Below are 16,592 nucleotides of genomic sequence, written 5' to 3' on the forward strand. Positions count from 1 at the left end.
TGCTCAAGCATATATTCTGATATTTGTATGTACAAGAAAGTCTTATCTGAATTGGAAATGAATTAAGACGAAGTAATACTGGTAATACGTTACTAACTGTATTTAGAAAGTTGATATAAATTCCGAGTTTGCCTGCTTTTGTTTTATGCAAATAATTTTTGTTCAGTGTAATTATAGCTGTACACAGAGGCGCCATATGAATTGAAATTTTTTGAAGACATCCTCTTGTTCTTGCTCTGAACAAGTTGCTCAACAAGCAGCCACTGATTTACGGAGACTTACTACTGTACTAATATGTTTTGAGGGGATTTTCAGGTTTGAATGACCTAAACAATTTCTTACTTTATTTAAAATAAAGTAGATTATGGGTTCAAGTTATTTCGACTCCATAACCCTGTCATCGGAATAATAGATGTTAATATAATTGATAAACAAGAAATAAAACTGCTTATGGAATCGGGAGAGCAAACAAAACCTTAAGTAAGGTTTGAAACATACAGATTTTAGATTGAAAGGTATTGTTAAGAGAAGCGTTACGTGTTCGCTCACCCAAGTAATTTTTGCCATAAATCCACAAAACATTAAATCAGGGTTAACTGTTATTACCGACCCAGAAGACTCAATGTGCAAAAGTATAACAGGGACAAAAACTTTTGTTATATCAAAACACTGTGCAAATTTTCCCTTGCCTTTATGGTGCTCTCGTAGTATGTGTAACAGGTTAGGGTTAGGCCATAATTTTATTCCGATTTTCTCTCATTTTAGTTCTATTACGATTTTGGGGACTGTCTGTGTTAGCCAAGTGAATATCCCCCTGTCCATAGGTTTTAGTCCCTTTCACAACTTGATCTAAAATAGGTGAACAAGATTAGTTACCTACATATTGGTACTTCTGAAGCACCGCTTTTATTAGTCATAATATTTAAAATAATATACAAAAATGATATACAAATACACATAGAGTTTAACTATACCCAAACCAGCAAACTGAAACCACTGCTGAATTATTTACATTGTATTTTTCATAGATAGCTCCCCTCACTTTTTTTATTTGTAGAAACAAAGTACTTTGCCTTTCATGTATGAAGTTCTAAAAATTATATCTAAATAGTGTTCAGATATAGGCAAGTAATAGACAAGTATATATCCTAAAATGTAGGCCTACAAATAGAGACAAACATAACCATGGAGTTGCTGAACTCATTACCCAACTCAACCTTGCTTGTTGCTGGACTGATTATCATTGTATGCCTCATTTTATTGTAAGTAATTTTTATTTCACTATTAATATATAAAGTGTCCATAAAGTCCTAACACTTTTTCAAATTGCAAAGAGAATTTATCGATACCATATATTGATTTGGCCCTCACACGGATGTATGAAGTGTAAACACTTAAACTATTACTAATTAAAAAACAAACTTGGTTAACATATGTTGAAAAATGACTTCATAACAAAATTGAAATTGTAAAGGGACTTTATGGACACCCTGTAAAGTTGTAAGTAGTTTCTTTTGACATATGAATTGTATATTTTGAATTTTTGGCAAGATGTGACGCTTCCAGCTTTTTTTAACAAATGCCATGCGTTAATTACATTTTTCTCATCTGAAAAATCTTTATTACAAATACCATTCATTTGTTTTTGTATGTGTTAAAACATTACTAGTTCGTAATTTGCTACTTAATATCTACATTTTGGACATAGGCATATCATGTGATCTCTGTAGGGAACATTATTATAAAAGAACAATTAAAAAATACAAGCAAACTAACATGGGGCATGGCAAAGTATGGCTCCTTGTTCGTTTACGAGTTCAGGTCTGATATGGGACTACTTAGTATTCCATTATACGAGACGCATGCACTTGTTAGTGGGATAAGCCGCAACCAACAAGTAGTCACATGAACCACCCTGCAATGAATAGGTATCCAGGTCGCCACTCATACAGAGGCTTGATCTTGCTGCCTTAGTAAAGATGCTTTATGCTAAGTGTTTGGAACAAGCCTTTCATCACTACGCTGATTACCTATATCAGGGGTGTGTAACCTGCGGCCCACAAGCAAAAATTTTACGGCCTGCGAAGAAGTGCCAATCTCGAATTGTGGGTAGCCCGCGAAGCGAGTTTTTAATTTCGTTTACTCATGTACATACGAATGATTTCAATCCCTTTGCATTGTGATACCTGTCCCTGAGTCCAATTATTATCTATGCCTATGAAGTTACAATGCCCTAAATTTTTGTGCCTGCAACTACTAGAAAGCCTATGTTAAATAAAGGTGCCGCCTGCGGTTTCACCCGTTTTTTTTATATGCGACCCTCCTGCATCAAAGGTTGCACACCCCTGGTCTATATGAATCTGTCGGTTTGAATCTTGTGAGTAGTTTGCTTTCCGGCTGTTAGGTTACAGCTTCTTTTAGCAACCAAATTATTATATATCATTAATTTTAATTACTTCCATTAAAAATTCAATTTTGTATATCACAGGTTGGTGTTCATGATCAGACCGCAAAACATTCACAACACAGTAAGTTAACGACTGACTGTTCACAACTGATATAACAGTATAATTTTTTTATCAAATTTTAATTTTATAATGGGTGGCCTAGTGGTTAATGGCTTGGATTTAACTATGCTGGCATGGCAAGCTAAAGACTTGTCTTCAAATCCCACGCCACTACTTCGCCCAGGGCATACCTAACTATTGTAGCTTCATACCTTGCACTAGCCGTTGCCTAGTAATGTTGTTTTGTCGTTACTCCCGTAGTATGTGTATCAGGTTAGGGTCAGGCCATAATTTTATTCCGATTTTCCTTATTTTAGTTCTATTATTATTGTCTTTGTTAGCCAAGTCATAGGTTTTAGTCCACTTACACAACTTGATGTAAAATGGGCGAACAAAATTAGTTACCTCCATATTGGTACTGGTACACATACTTCTGAACTTTTTTCAATTAATAAATGAATTTGAAATTTAGTATTTTCATTCATTTTTTCATATTTGAAACATTTTCAAATTAAGAGTTACCATATTTACAATTACCCTTCTGATAAAAAAGATGACAAAGAAGTCGACGTGAATGACCAAGGTATTGTAACAAAGGTTTATTTATTTTCTTTTATTAAATAAAAATGATCGCTCGATTTAATGTTGCATATGACAATAGATAAAAATTTCATCGCTGCAATTGTACACATGCAGAGCTGAATGACATGGTGAACTATTTTTAGAACTACTGTGTCTTGATTGAATTTTCCCTGACTTTCATGTTATTTTATTTCTCTCTCTCAAATAATATATGCAGATTTATATCAATCCCTACCTTGTTGGTAAAATTTTTAAATGACTAAGTTTCTCTCTGTGTTTATTGTTTTTTTTTATTTCAATTTTTATTTTTGACTCATTTTAAATGTTGGTGTCATAGACTGATGATGACCATGTTTGGTCCTTCCTGTCAATTGCAATGAAATCCGTTACTGTAATGCCCAAAAAAAATTTTGTTATGAATTTGTGTTGTGATTTCTTGCATGACAAAAAAAGCCTATTGTCTATTGTTGAGTTTGCTTTCAAAGCAATTGAAATACTTTATGTTCTGGCTACTAAATCAACTCGGCGAATATACCAAGGCCAATTTTTATCAATAAAATGAGGTTTTTTTCATATTACCACCCGATAACCATTACATTTTGCTCTGTCAGTTAAGCACCAATGCTCTATTTCTATTGATACAATTTTAGTCGTTTTTTCTCAATTCCACAAAAATGTGCACTCTCTCTCATTGACGTGTTTGGGCCCCCAGAAAAAAGGAGAAAATCTGAGCTGCGCACTAGTATGTAAAATAATTTTCAAGTACACCCAGATGTATATACTCACAGGAAAAGATTTTCAGCACGGAAAAACTGAAAAGCATGAATCTCAATGTGACGACAATATCGCAAGACATGAAGATTATCATCGCCACGTAAGTTAATAGTAAGATTTAATTTACAGCATTGGGACATTTGACTCTGTATGTTTTTGAGTGGATTATTCATGCATTGGGAAGTTAATTTACGTTCTGACTTCTGGGCAATTTTTGTGTAGAGCTTTTTTGAGAAACATTCTTTAGTAGGGACCACATATTCGCAACCACATTAACTTGTTTTATTTGAAAAGGTCCTCATTTATCAAGTAATTTACCAAATTAACAATAATATTAAAAAGGTTGGTACTTGGTAGTCATTAGAATATAGTTTGTACTTGTTCTTCTTTGGAGAAAGGGCACAAAGTCAACCATATCATCAAATAATTCATCTTGCCAATTTGAATATCTGAAACGTCTTGCATTGGCCAATTTCTTAGATTTATGCTCATTGTTGGCATTAAAAAATCACAGAGACTGAATGAAAAGAGTCATAATGGCGAATAGTTGAGCCATCTATGTTTCACATCCCCTTGTTTGTTTATCTTGGTGATTGGCACATTATGCGGTTGGCACATTGCGCTAAGCTTTAGAAATATATTTGCCATATCTGATTACTTTGAGTGGGTCATAAGGTTTTAATCTTGTTGGGGATAATACTGTGTGAGAGGATGGCTGGACTCCTCGATGTTGGTTAACATTCAACAGTTGGCCAGTTACAGCTTCCTGCACCTTTAATGCCATGTATTTTGAAAAAATAACTGTTTTACTTCAATTTTCTCCAACAGAGCAAAGGTGGCGCAACATTACTGAGGCAAAGAAGTGTAGCAAACACTGATGCCACTCGTGACCATCCTCCACCTTACAGTAAAAATGATATTGCACAGGTGATTGTGTTATTTTTAATATTTTCAACACTTTTAACTTTCGACTCAATCTAGGGTATTCAAAACATGTATATTGAAAAAGTTTTGAAACAAATATTATACTTGCTATGTCAATGCTCACTTTCCATCACAATTCTGATTACGCTGTGTGGGTTTGCAGCGTAGAATCTCATTTGAGATAATCACGTACAAGAGCATTGCTAGACTCTTTGCTGCCGTAGAGTGGCATACATAATGGCTTCTTCCACTAATAAGTCCATGCATCTAGAAAAAATGCCTGGCTAAATAATCCCATACCTGATATGTACTAGTATCCGGACGAGAAATTGGTCTATGCCATATGATTTAGCTATCTGTTCGGCTTTTCTCTTCCCCAGAATAAATATGGAAATCCTATCCTAATTACCTTTCAATTTTCAAATAAAAATAGACCTCGTAGATTGATTTTTAGAATGGCCAACAGTATCATATGAACCACTGCGGTTGCAAGAAATTGTTATAATTGATCCCAGCCCAGTTATATTTCTCCTTGTGTATGAATTGTCAGATTGCAGTTGTATGTCTCAATCAAATCTTTGCATGTTTTGTAGAATTTATTATAATAAACATATCAACTGGCAATTTAGACCTTACTCCAATTCTTTCCCACCAGAACTTGGTGCCTGATGTCCTCATATAATGCAGTAGTACTAAACTGCTGTTATACTTGTGTCTTAGACCGATAAATTTTTGAGCATGTACCCCATCTCTGTATATTTTCATGACAGTTTTTTGAGTTAATAAATAAAAATTTATTTACAGATTCAGTATGTTCATGACCACGACTACCCTTCTGACAGGAATAATGACAAAGAAGGGGATGTGCATGACAAAGGTATTATTGCCATTCTCTAAAACGTCTTCCTAAGTGTCTGATTTTAAGCATTTGAAAAAGTTTGCTCACTTGGAAAACATAGAGAAGATTTACATATTTATCCCGGGAAGCGGTTATTTCATTCACCCTACGGTAGCGAGGAGTCAAGCATATTCCCGTACAGGATTCGAACCTGTGAACCCATGCAGGATAATTAGAGGTGTGGTGGTGAGCGTATTCCTAATGCCTAGCACTATGCGCTACAACACTTCTATTTTTTACTATCACACTTGAATCAAAATATGCTAAGCCTTCATCATTGTTTATTTTCCTTACAACAAAAAATATTTTCTATAACAAAAATGAAATATTCTCAATCCATAAAATAGTAAAATGATGAGTTAAGACCAAGACTTATCAAAAATGAAGGTTTTAAAATTAGAACAAAAGAATTGTCTAGTAATATTAAATATATCTAATCACAGAAGGGCATTTACCGCACGAAAAAAATGAAACCAAGGAACAGATTGAATTTCAATTGGGTGGCAATTTTGAGGAGCATGAAGACCTTGGTTATCAAGTGAGACAGGTAATATTGATATTAAGAAATGAGTTTGTATTTATATTGGGAAAGAGAGTAATTAATAATTCATCTTACTAAGTTAAATAGCTCAAGGGTATTGCATGGTTCAGTTTATTTTAGTTCAAGCCTTGGTTTATGCTTGTCGATGGTATAGGAAGATACCGGCCATTGAATGAAAAGACCTTTAAGGGTGAACAGTTCAGTCCACTATGTTTCACAGCCTTATTAGCAATTAGTTGGTGCTAAATGCCAATTAAAGAATGCACTTGCCATCGCACCCTGTATGCGTTTTCCAGTTCAAATCTTGTGGGAAATAATTATGTGTGAGGCAATTGCTGGACCTGTCGTTGTTGGGTGCTTAATGTAACTGAGGTTGCTGGGTGGTTATGACTTCCCACACCATCAAGTCTATGCATGCAAAAAGGGGGCCAGGGGTATACAGCACTATCTTGGATATTTTAAATATGAATAACACCCTAAACCTTTTACTCTTCTCTGCACACATTACATTTGTTTGTCTATTCAGTATTATTTAAAAAAAAAACTGATGGCTATGAAAATTACCATTTTCAACACTATATCAATTGGGTAGTTTCTGTCTAAAATTTCCATGCACCTGCAATGCTACACATTTGTTTATTTCTAGGCTTAAATAATTCAAACATAATTTTATGTTTTTTCGAACAGAATGAAGGTGTCACGAGTGAAGATGACACAACATTGGTAGGGCAAAGGAGTGTAGCAAAATCCAGTGTTACTCATGATCAACCTCCACCTTACAGTAAAACTGAAGATAGAAAGGTAATTTTGGTGATTTATGTAATCTAAACTATTGACTGCAAAGATTTTAGAGTACTCCTGTAGTATGTGAACCAAAATGTTGGACACCGGAACGTATTTTGTGTACCAGGTTAGGGATAGCTCAGAATTTCAGGTACAAATATTATGGAAGTCACTTGGCTTGTCCCCGAACTCATAATAGAATTAAAATAAGGAAAATTAGAATAAAATTATAGCCTAACCTGGTACACCTGCTATGTTCCGGTGTCTGTCATCTTGGTTCCCATATTTCTAGAGCGCCTGGTTGCAAACCTTAATCAATTTCCATTCAAAAGTGATAAAATTGTTTTTATTTAAATTTATCGTTTGTGTTAACTTGTTTAGTTAGAAATTTTTCACCCAAATGTTCTATTTTATAGTTTTCGGGAGATAAAGAGCCAAATGTTACAAAACAGGCTTTCAGAAAAGACAAGAATGGAGTTAAAGCCTTTCTAGAAGACTCTTCCAAAACTGTGCCAAAGGTATTTTCTATTCATATAAGATATTGGTATCAAGTATTTTTATTAGGACAGAATGTTGTTTGTTGTATTTTTGAATAAAATATACTTTCGCCTTATTATCTGTTATTTCTAGCTTATTGTTTGCTAGGTATTTTTGAGGTGGGTTGGGGGAGCGAGATTTGACTAATTCTGAAAATGGGGCTTAAAATGTTCGCGAACCACTGGTCTAAGTAGTTTAACTGTCTTTACAAGAAATAATTGATCAGTTTCCAAAAGCTATATCATATTAAATTTTACTTATCGTAAATACCGTATTTCCCGGCGAATAAGTCTCTTTTCTAGCCCCTAATTTTTGGCCTGATTTTGGGTCTTTGGGTCGTCTTATTAGGCGATTATGATAATTTGTTTGGTGTCGCCTTATTATTCAATTTATTTGTACCATAAAATACAAAATACCTTCGGAGATAGCATCCCCACATCCTCATCATTGCCGTGTTATTTTAGATCGGTAATGTTCTTATATGGTGGATGCAATCGCGTGTTAGGTTGAACACAATTAGATTGAAATTGAATGACAGTTTGAATTCTCTTAGTTGTTATAGATTGAATATCACGCTACAAGAAAAATCATTATAGGCTATTTTAACCAATGCGCAAACGCGGCGACCGCTTAAATGTCTCTGCATGATAATTTGAAATTCCGATGTTGAGGCGTTTTCACTGCCCGTCTTATTGGCAGGTTATATGCAAAAACCCATTTTTTCAGGCTTAAAAACGGGCCTCGTCTTATTTACCGGGTAGACTTATTCGTCGGAAAATACGGTATCATATATTCTAATTTTCTAAACCTATTCCAGGATGTAAGGAATGTTGAAAACAATAACTCAAAGAATGAAACGAGCAAGAAATCAAAAACACCATCACCAGATATCTCAACAAAGCCACAAGTGAGCATCTGATATAAATTTAAAGTGACAGATATAAATCTGTATTTGATATACCAGTAGGTATAAACTAGATTGAGACAGACACTGTCATCAAAGTCAACAGCCCGAATATTCACATAGGAACACGCTTTAATTGCATCTGTGATAACTCAGTATTCATATGAAATCTGTGGGAGAACATTATGAGCGAGTGGATTGTTAGATTCTTCGACGTCAAAGATAGGACATTTATTGTTTTTTTCGTGCCATCCTTCACCATGAAACGCCATTCTCATGTTTTTCCCTAGTTTTTGTTTGCATCAAGTGTTTGATCATTTTGGTGAAAAATAAACTACTGACTGACTGACTAAAATAGTTGACAGGCTAGTTGGTTCCACCTTCCTCAACTAGCAAGTCTATGCATCTGAAACAAATATAACTGAGTAAATATCTGGCATGTTGGTAAGCAGATGAGGAGATGCAGTTTGTCATACTATTGGGTTGCCATATTAACTCTCTTTCCCTTGGATAAATATGAAAATCTTATCCTATTCTAATCTCATTTTTTAATTGCATTTCAGGCATTGTCATTACAAAAGAGTTCAGATGTTGAAATTGTTAAAATTCCACAAATCATCATCGAGTCCCCAATCGAGATGTTCAGTTTTACAGTGGATGAACGAGGCTGCAATGTATCTTCTCCCTATTGTAAGCTACATTTTGCACCTGGTGCCACAGAAGAATCTATAACTATTAGGATGCAACCGGAGTACGACATAACGGTGAGATATAATCTTTGACTATTGATATGCAATAGTTAAAAACAAGAGAGCAATGTTCAGAAAAATTGACAGTGTGGTGCATCGTGGTAAATGTTATGAATTCGCTTGCCAATGCACCTCTGATTACACAGTAATCAGTAATTTATTTTTCCATTGAAAATAAATATAAAAGCAAAATATTTACAATAATAAATTTGAATATTGGGAGCGTTCAAGTTTCCAGGGAATTTTTGGGAAATCCAGAGACTCTCGTTAATATAAAAATAGACTCCAAGCACCATCAAGTGAGGTAACCACGGCAAATGCACAGCTAAGGCCTACCCTGCGTTGTTTTGCAGGTTCGAATCCCATGCGGAGATAATTATCTGCAAGAGGATTGCTGGACTCCTCAGCCCCATAGGGGGGTTCACGTAACCGCTGTTCGCTTATGACTTCCTTCACCATCATGTCCATGCTTCAGAAAATAAGTAAATGACTAACTAATCCCAGACACTACATGAAATCTGAAACCGGACGAGAGACTGTGGTCGATTAAGTCGCCTAATCAGCTTCCTTTTCTCTGGTATAAATATTTACATCTTATCTAATGTACACCATGGTGGTGCATTGGCGACGTTACAGCAACATTCTGACATTAAACTTTAAATTGATTGGTAGTTGCTGGGGATAATTACCTGCCATGGACTTGCAGACTGGTCAGTTATGACCTTTTTCGCCAAAATAAATTGTGAGTTTGGTATGAGAAAGTTGCAAACTTTTCCAAAGTTTCACTCAGTTTGGTTGCTTATAAAATACTGTGAGGCAAAGTCTGTCTTGGTTTAGTTACTGAAAAATACTGTGGTTCACCATATCTTCAAGTCGTCTTGTCACCTTTCCTTACCTCTGGAGTGAATTTGAAAAATCAAATTCAATGATGAATCGCTTGCATGTTGATGGTAGAGTCAAAACAAATCTTTATTACTAGCAGTCGATATGTGTTACCTTTTTGGATAGGATAGGATTTACATATTTATCCTGGGGGATAGGAAGGCCGATAAGATGGACTAATCATATGCGGAACCACAGCCTCTCGTCCAGCAATCTTCTCGCACATAATTAACTTTGCATGGGATTCGAACCTGCGAACCAACACATGGTAATCAGAGGTGCGATGGCGAGCGTATTCCTAATGCTTAGCAAGATGCGCCACATCACCAAGTTGTCACTTTTTGATCACTGTATTTTTGTCTACAGACTACCATTCTTGGAAAAATGTTTATCTCTCCTATCATAAACTTCACCTCGGAAAACAAAATGTTGTTCCAAAAAAATGTGATGGTATCAATTCATACAACTTATACTGCTGCAGATTCTGACAAAAAGATTCCAGTACAGGTGAATAGTTTAGATCATACAGCGTTATTATGTCATGGCGGGATGATTTCCAATTTTTAAACTACACTGAAAAAAGGGAATATCCAAACATGACTCGTGGGCTAAATCTCCACTTCATGGTGACATTTTATTTGGCCCTTAGAAGCATTTTATCAATGACAGATTTCACAAAGCCTAAAACTAAGATGACTGAATGCATTTATTTCAGCCGTCAAATGCCCAAGGTGAATTGAATATTTGAATTCATTTAGATTACAAGTTCAACATAAATTAAGATTATAATAGAAGCTTAACATAAAATATTTTTACCTCGGACATGCTCAAAACAATTTAGAAACGATGCAGATTGCGTGAATGAAAAATTATTTGTGCTCTATTCTCAGGTAATCTGGAGAAAAGATTCCCAAACACTATTTGAGAATCACATTCAAAAATTGGATCATGGCAATGAGAGATTTATAACCTTTGAATGCAAACATTTTTGTGGGTGAGTTGTTAACATTGCATAAACAGAAATCTGCATTAAGATTTATAATAATTCACAGGATCTAAGGCTGACATAGGGCAAACTTACCCGCGGGCCAAATCAGACTCGTTGGGTAATTCAATCTGGTCTACTTGATTGGCCCCTAATCCAAAAACCTTGCCCACCCTGATCTAAAAAGAGGAAGGCCGATGAGGTGGCTAATACATTTGGCCAACCACGACCGTTTGTCCAGTTACCATCCTATGTCAAGTATGAGAATAGTTGATTAGCTATTTGTTTTCGATAGATGGAGTTTATGATAAAAGGAAACTGACCAATAGTTAAGTATACTACCCTACGGTGTTGAGGAGTCCAGCAATCCTCTCCCACAGAACTATCCACCAGGATATTTTGAGATGCAGTGACAAGCACGATGCACACTTGCTGAGCTTAATGATATTTTGATCAAAGTCAGAAAAATATTTTGATCCAATGTGACAAAAAAAAAAACTTCTTCACTGAGTTAAGTTATGGGCATCTAATAAAATGCAAGTAGCTAATGGTAGTTGAATTCCAAGTCTTTCTACTATTTTGGGGCCGCGACAACATGAACAAAATTACCATATTTCATTCAATTAACGATATATAGATAACAAGATGACTTAACCACAGCCTATAATACAGTTAGGAATGAGAATATATGACAAGTTGAACATTATGAGGTAGAGTATAGTAATCGGTATCTAACCAACATGATGTACTCTTGTCTATATCAAACCTGCAAACCGAGCTGAAAAAATGAGTTGTTTTAAGGCAAACATCATATGACATAACATTTTTGTCAACCACCAAGCTATAGAACTCTTTTTATCACAGTTACAGCATTGTAGCAGATGAGACCCAGTTTCAAAACATGCAAAGACATTACTATTCTGCGGCTTACGTTCGACAACCCAGAAACCAGGAAACTCGCTTCTTACACTGGTTGATATTTGAAGATTGTCCTCACGCTAAGGCAGACAACAGGCAATATCTTAGCGAAAGAGACACCGTGATTGATCCAGAAGGATTTGCAATCAGGTGGGATTTAATTATATATTTAATATAAGTTCAATTAAGAAGATAATCGCCCTTACACTGCTCCAGGGACTAGTTCCAGCTGTTCTACATTAGGTTTCATGCTTTTATTGTCAGTTAATGTAGATACTAATTGTTGCAATCCCACAAAATGCAGTTTATATATATTCTGAACCGAGTTCAGGGGAATTTGAGTCTATTTTTTGGTGTTTCAAAGAATCGCGTCTTGAGTTTTTTCCTGATAATTTGGCACAGCACAGACAAACAGTTTGGGAACCACTGATCCTATGTTACAAAGGAAATCTGATCTGTGAGATGGTAAATTTGTATGATGCTTTGTCGTGCCTTTTGCTCTGAACAGGGCTATATACAAGTAGCCAATGATATCTAGAGATGTTTTAAGAACTTTTTTTTATTTGGAAGAATCAGAATTTTTCCTCTCAAATTATGAATCCAATTTATACATCCTGGGTGAGGTTGGGGGAGGCGAATTAAGCCAAAGATAAGTAATCTGCGATTCCAACGTTGTTTAGTCAAATGGTTCAACCGTTAGCCAAAGTATCCCAAATAATCTGAGTTGAGAACTAGTATTTTTCAAGCGTATGATTGCAACCAGGTATATTCATGTCGATGATAAATAAAGCACAAGCTAGCTAAACGATAGTGTGTTTTCCGTATCATGCCCTGATGAAGTTTTTCAGAATAGAAATTCAAACGTTGACAAATGAAATCATTTCGCTGACCTGGTTGTGCTTTATTTATCATCGGCATAGCATTTTTCTAGTTGGATTTATTTTATCTTGAGTAATTTGTTTGTTTCTACTTAGATACAACTACAATTTACAACTCCGCATGAATTGCGAAGGCGTCCAAATTCATGCCAATAATCAACGCCCAAACCTAGTGGAGAAGTGGGGTTCAAGGTTCACAGAGTCCTATCAATTCAAAATCATGAAATGCCAGGAAGTGGACGATTCACCCATTGAATACGAAATCATGGCCATGCATTGCCAAAATCATGCTACGTATCAGGTTATACAAAAGCACTTTTATATGGAATGGCTCTATGAAGCACTTGCTCCTAATGTAGTTGTTAACGCACACGATAGTTCAACTGGACTTTCGATCAACAATCCAACATGTGGCAGAGGTTTTCACCACCAAATAAGTCAAGCCTCATCAGGATATGAATCAGTTACCCAATCACCATCTGCACCCAATCTTCCAATTCATGAAGAATTCAGCCATCCATCAATGGAGAATGAGCAACCACCGGTACAACAAGAGGATGGTGATGATATAATGGTTACGGATTACGATGTGGATGATGCAAGTATTGCTACTGTACCAAAATCAGAAGCTACTATAAGTGAAGATGATGGCGGTTTCGCTAGTCTCTCCAACGAAAGTCAAAGTTTTTCTTTGTCCCCATTAGCCCAAAGCACCCCAAATTCTACCCGAGTTGAGACAATCGCAAAGGAAGATCGTGACTCCATGATGTGTGATGAGAAAGGGTTTTCTAATAGCTAGATATTAGATGCTTCCATCTGCACATTGAAGCATGTGCAACTAGGAATTTAGATATACAGACCACTGACCAGACTTTTTAGCATATATCCACATGTATTTGTATTTTTTTAAACATCTCCCCAGGCAACTGAAAATTAGACTTATAACTCAAAGTGCCTTATGCCATCTTATGTTCGTGGTGTGATAATTCGGTAATTCAGGAATTTAAATTTTGTCCACCTAATTCCAACAGCTAACCTACAAACTGGTTTACATATTCTTTTTTTTCCATTTCATGTAGCGAAAGTGAGGTTATTGTATGTTTTTACTAGTAGTGTAAGAACTACTGAATATAACAATTTGTAGCTGTTGTTTATTAATGTCAAATTTGTCACGTACTAAAATGGAAATGACAATATTCTCTGGCTGTCGAGCTCAAAATAATAATGTGTGTGGAAGGGGTAGGCGTTAGTTTGAGTCAAAATTTCATCAACATTGTTTTTGCATATTTAATTATTGTATATGGTTCTTGGTAGTTTCTAATATATATTCACTAAATTAATTCCTTTGTTAAGGTAGCTTTTTATAAACATAATATGTTCCATTTATTAAAACTTGAAATTTTGATTATATAAATACTAGGAATTTTATTGGTCTATAAAAAAAAGTTATGTATTGCAAATACCAGACATCGAAAAAATATTTTGATTTTACGAAATGTTTAAATATCTATATTATTTGTTTTCATCAAATGCCTTAGATTTTGATTGAATAATTTTAAATGGTATATTATTCATCACAATTATGATAGATTTTTAAATTAATAAATATTTTTTTCTGGCTTTATCATGTTATCATTTTAATTTTAAAATATTCTTATCAATATTCCATTCTGTAAAATTTCCCACAAATAATGAACTTTGTTGCGAAACTTATTCACAACTTTTGCACTGAACAAATTCACTACCAACTTCTATTGATATCTCACAATATGTGAGAGTCTTCTACTATTGGTAAGGACTTGAATCCTATTGATTCACTAAATTTATTACACTCTGAGTAAGGTGAGGGGTACAGGATTTGATTATGAGATCAATCCGTAGGCCATCGTATATTTGTGAATTTTGCAGAAAATACTGTGATTTTAGAATCTTGGAAAACATGTTTTTGACAGGACTTTGGCCTATAATTTCGATTGATATAAAGAGCATTGATCCATATACATCAGCATTTTTTTATTGCAAATATTCATCAACATAATAATTATATTACACATTCGAAAGTTCAGGTTGTGAAAAAAAAAAAAATACTAAAATATAGAGAAATCGAGAACAACCAAATAGTATTCACAGATGCTCCTTGAAGCCTTTTACATGTCATAAGCTCAAATTTCATATGTTATTTTCATATAAATATAAACTAGCAAACCAATGTTGCATGCTAAAATGGAACATCTGAATATTCAATCTTTTCATAATTCTTCAATAACTGCTTGTACTTATTTATGTTTTAGATTTTTCATATATAATTTTCAATACAATCTGTAATTTGTACATAATAGTGTTTTTGTCATCAACAAAAAACTTTTTTTTACAGATTTTCTTGTGATAATGAAATTCCGATTTTCCTCATTTTAGTTCTCTTAAGAGTTCAGGACTGTCTGTGTTAGCCAAGTAAATATACCCCCTGCCCATAGGCTTCCGTCCCTTTACACAACTTAGGCGAAAATGTAAAATAGGTGAAAAAAATTAGTTACCTCCATCATATTGGTATACACGTTTCTGGAGCGCCCAGGTGCCTTGGAGCTATAATGCATACAGGGGTCAAAATTTGTACTGTGCATTTTAAAACAATAATTGAAGTGAATATATTAATCTACCGGGTTATCAACAAAATAATATATTGTCAAAGCGATCTTCTTGATTTGGGTCACTCACCAAATAGATTCCAACGCCAATGAGATGGAATCAAAATTGTAAAAATACTTTATACGTTTGTGTATATTCTATGAGTTCAATTATTCCTTATGATGTGTGCACTACATGACTACAATATAATATATAATTCAATCATATTATTGGAGTGAGTTTATATGTTTATTTTAAAGAGGGTTACTCACATGGTGGATTGGCTCATCATGCTAAGCGTTAGGAATACACTTGCCACCGCACCTCTGATTACTCTGCGTGTGTTCGCAGGTTCGAATCCCACGCAGGGATGGTCATGTGCGTGAGAATTGCTGGACTCATCTCGGTCGCTGGGTGGTTGCTGTAACCGGTCGGTTATGACTTCCTCCATACCGGACGAGAGGCCGTGGTTTGCCATATGGTTAAGACGTCTTATCGTCTGTATCGAAGACTGCTTAACCATATGATGAACCACAGCCTCTCGTCCGGTTACCATTCCATGTCGGGAATGGGATTAGCTAGTTTTTTTAGGTAAGCCACGCCGCGACAACTATCTCATCAAAATATGTCATACCGGAAATATTTATATTACTATATCGGAATTTTGATTTATGAAAAATCACGAATTAAACGAAATCTAGATTGAACTTAAAAATTGCGTCACGCATACGACGTAATTAAGGTTAAAGGTCATGATGTGACGCCGCGAAATTCAAACTTGGTAAATGGCCTTCAATTACAATTCCGTCTTTCGTGCGGAAGGATTATTTAACGCTAAGTGTTGTTAGGGACTTAATGAATACGGTGTCAGCAACATCTTTATGTGTGATTCGGATATTGTACGTCCTTACTGGCATGAGATTAACTTGTAAGCAGGATTCGCCAGTTACCGGTATGTGACGGTGCTTCAGTACTGCAGTAAGATAACTCTCGTAGGGTAACTGCTCAGAAGTTTGCTAACACCTGAACATTGTAACACAACCTATTTCTATATGTATTAAAATTGCAAATTTAATAAACTTTCAAACACTCAATGGATTAGACA

At 35.1% G+C, this 16,592-nt stretch overlaps 1 protein-coding gene across 1 annotated transcript; it reads left to right on the forward strand.

Annotated features, from left to right (window-relative positions):
• The first annotated feature begins 1,115 nt into the window (after positions 1–1,115).
• LOC120348558 (uncharacterized) lies at positions 1,116–15,683 on the forward strand. The gene is made up of 15 exons (XM_078116606.1): positions 1,116–1,262; positions 2,489–2,528; positions 3,024–3,090; positions 3,878–3,963; positions 4,692–4,790; positions 5,592–5,664; positions 6,129–6,232; positions 6,914–7,027; positions 7,426–7,527; positions 8,364–8,453; positions 9,014–9,214; positions 10,448–10,588; positions 10,972–11,075; positions 11,931–12,134; positions 12,959–15,683. Exons 1-15 carry the CDS (start codon positions 1,186–1,188, stop codon positions 13,659–13,661), a joined length of 2,205 nt encoding a protein of 734 aa, XP_077972732.1. The 5' UTR covers positions 1,116–1,185; the 3' UTR covers positions 13,662–15,683.
• Positions 15,684–16,592: the final 909 nt, after the last annotated feature.

Source organism: Styela clava, chromosome 1, assembly GCF_964204865.1.
Source record: "Styela clava chromosome 1, kaStyClav1.hap1.2, whole genome shotgun sequence".
Lineage (NCBI taxonomy): Eukaryota > Metazoa > Chordata > Ascidiacea > Stolidobranchia > Styelidae > Styela > Styela clava.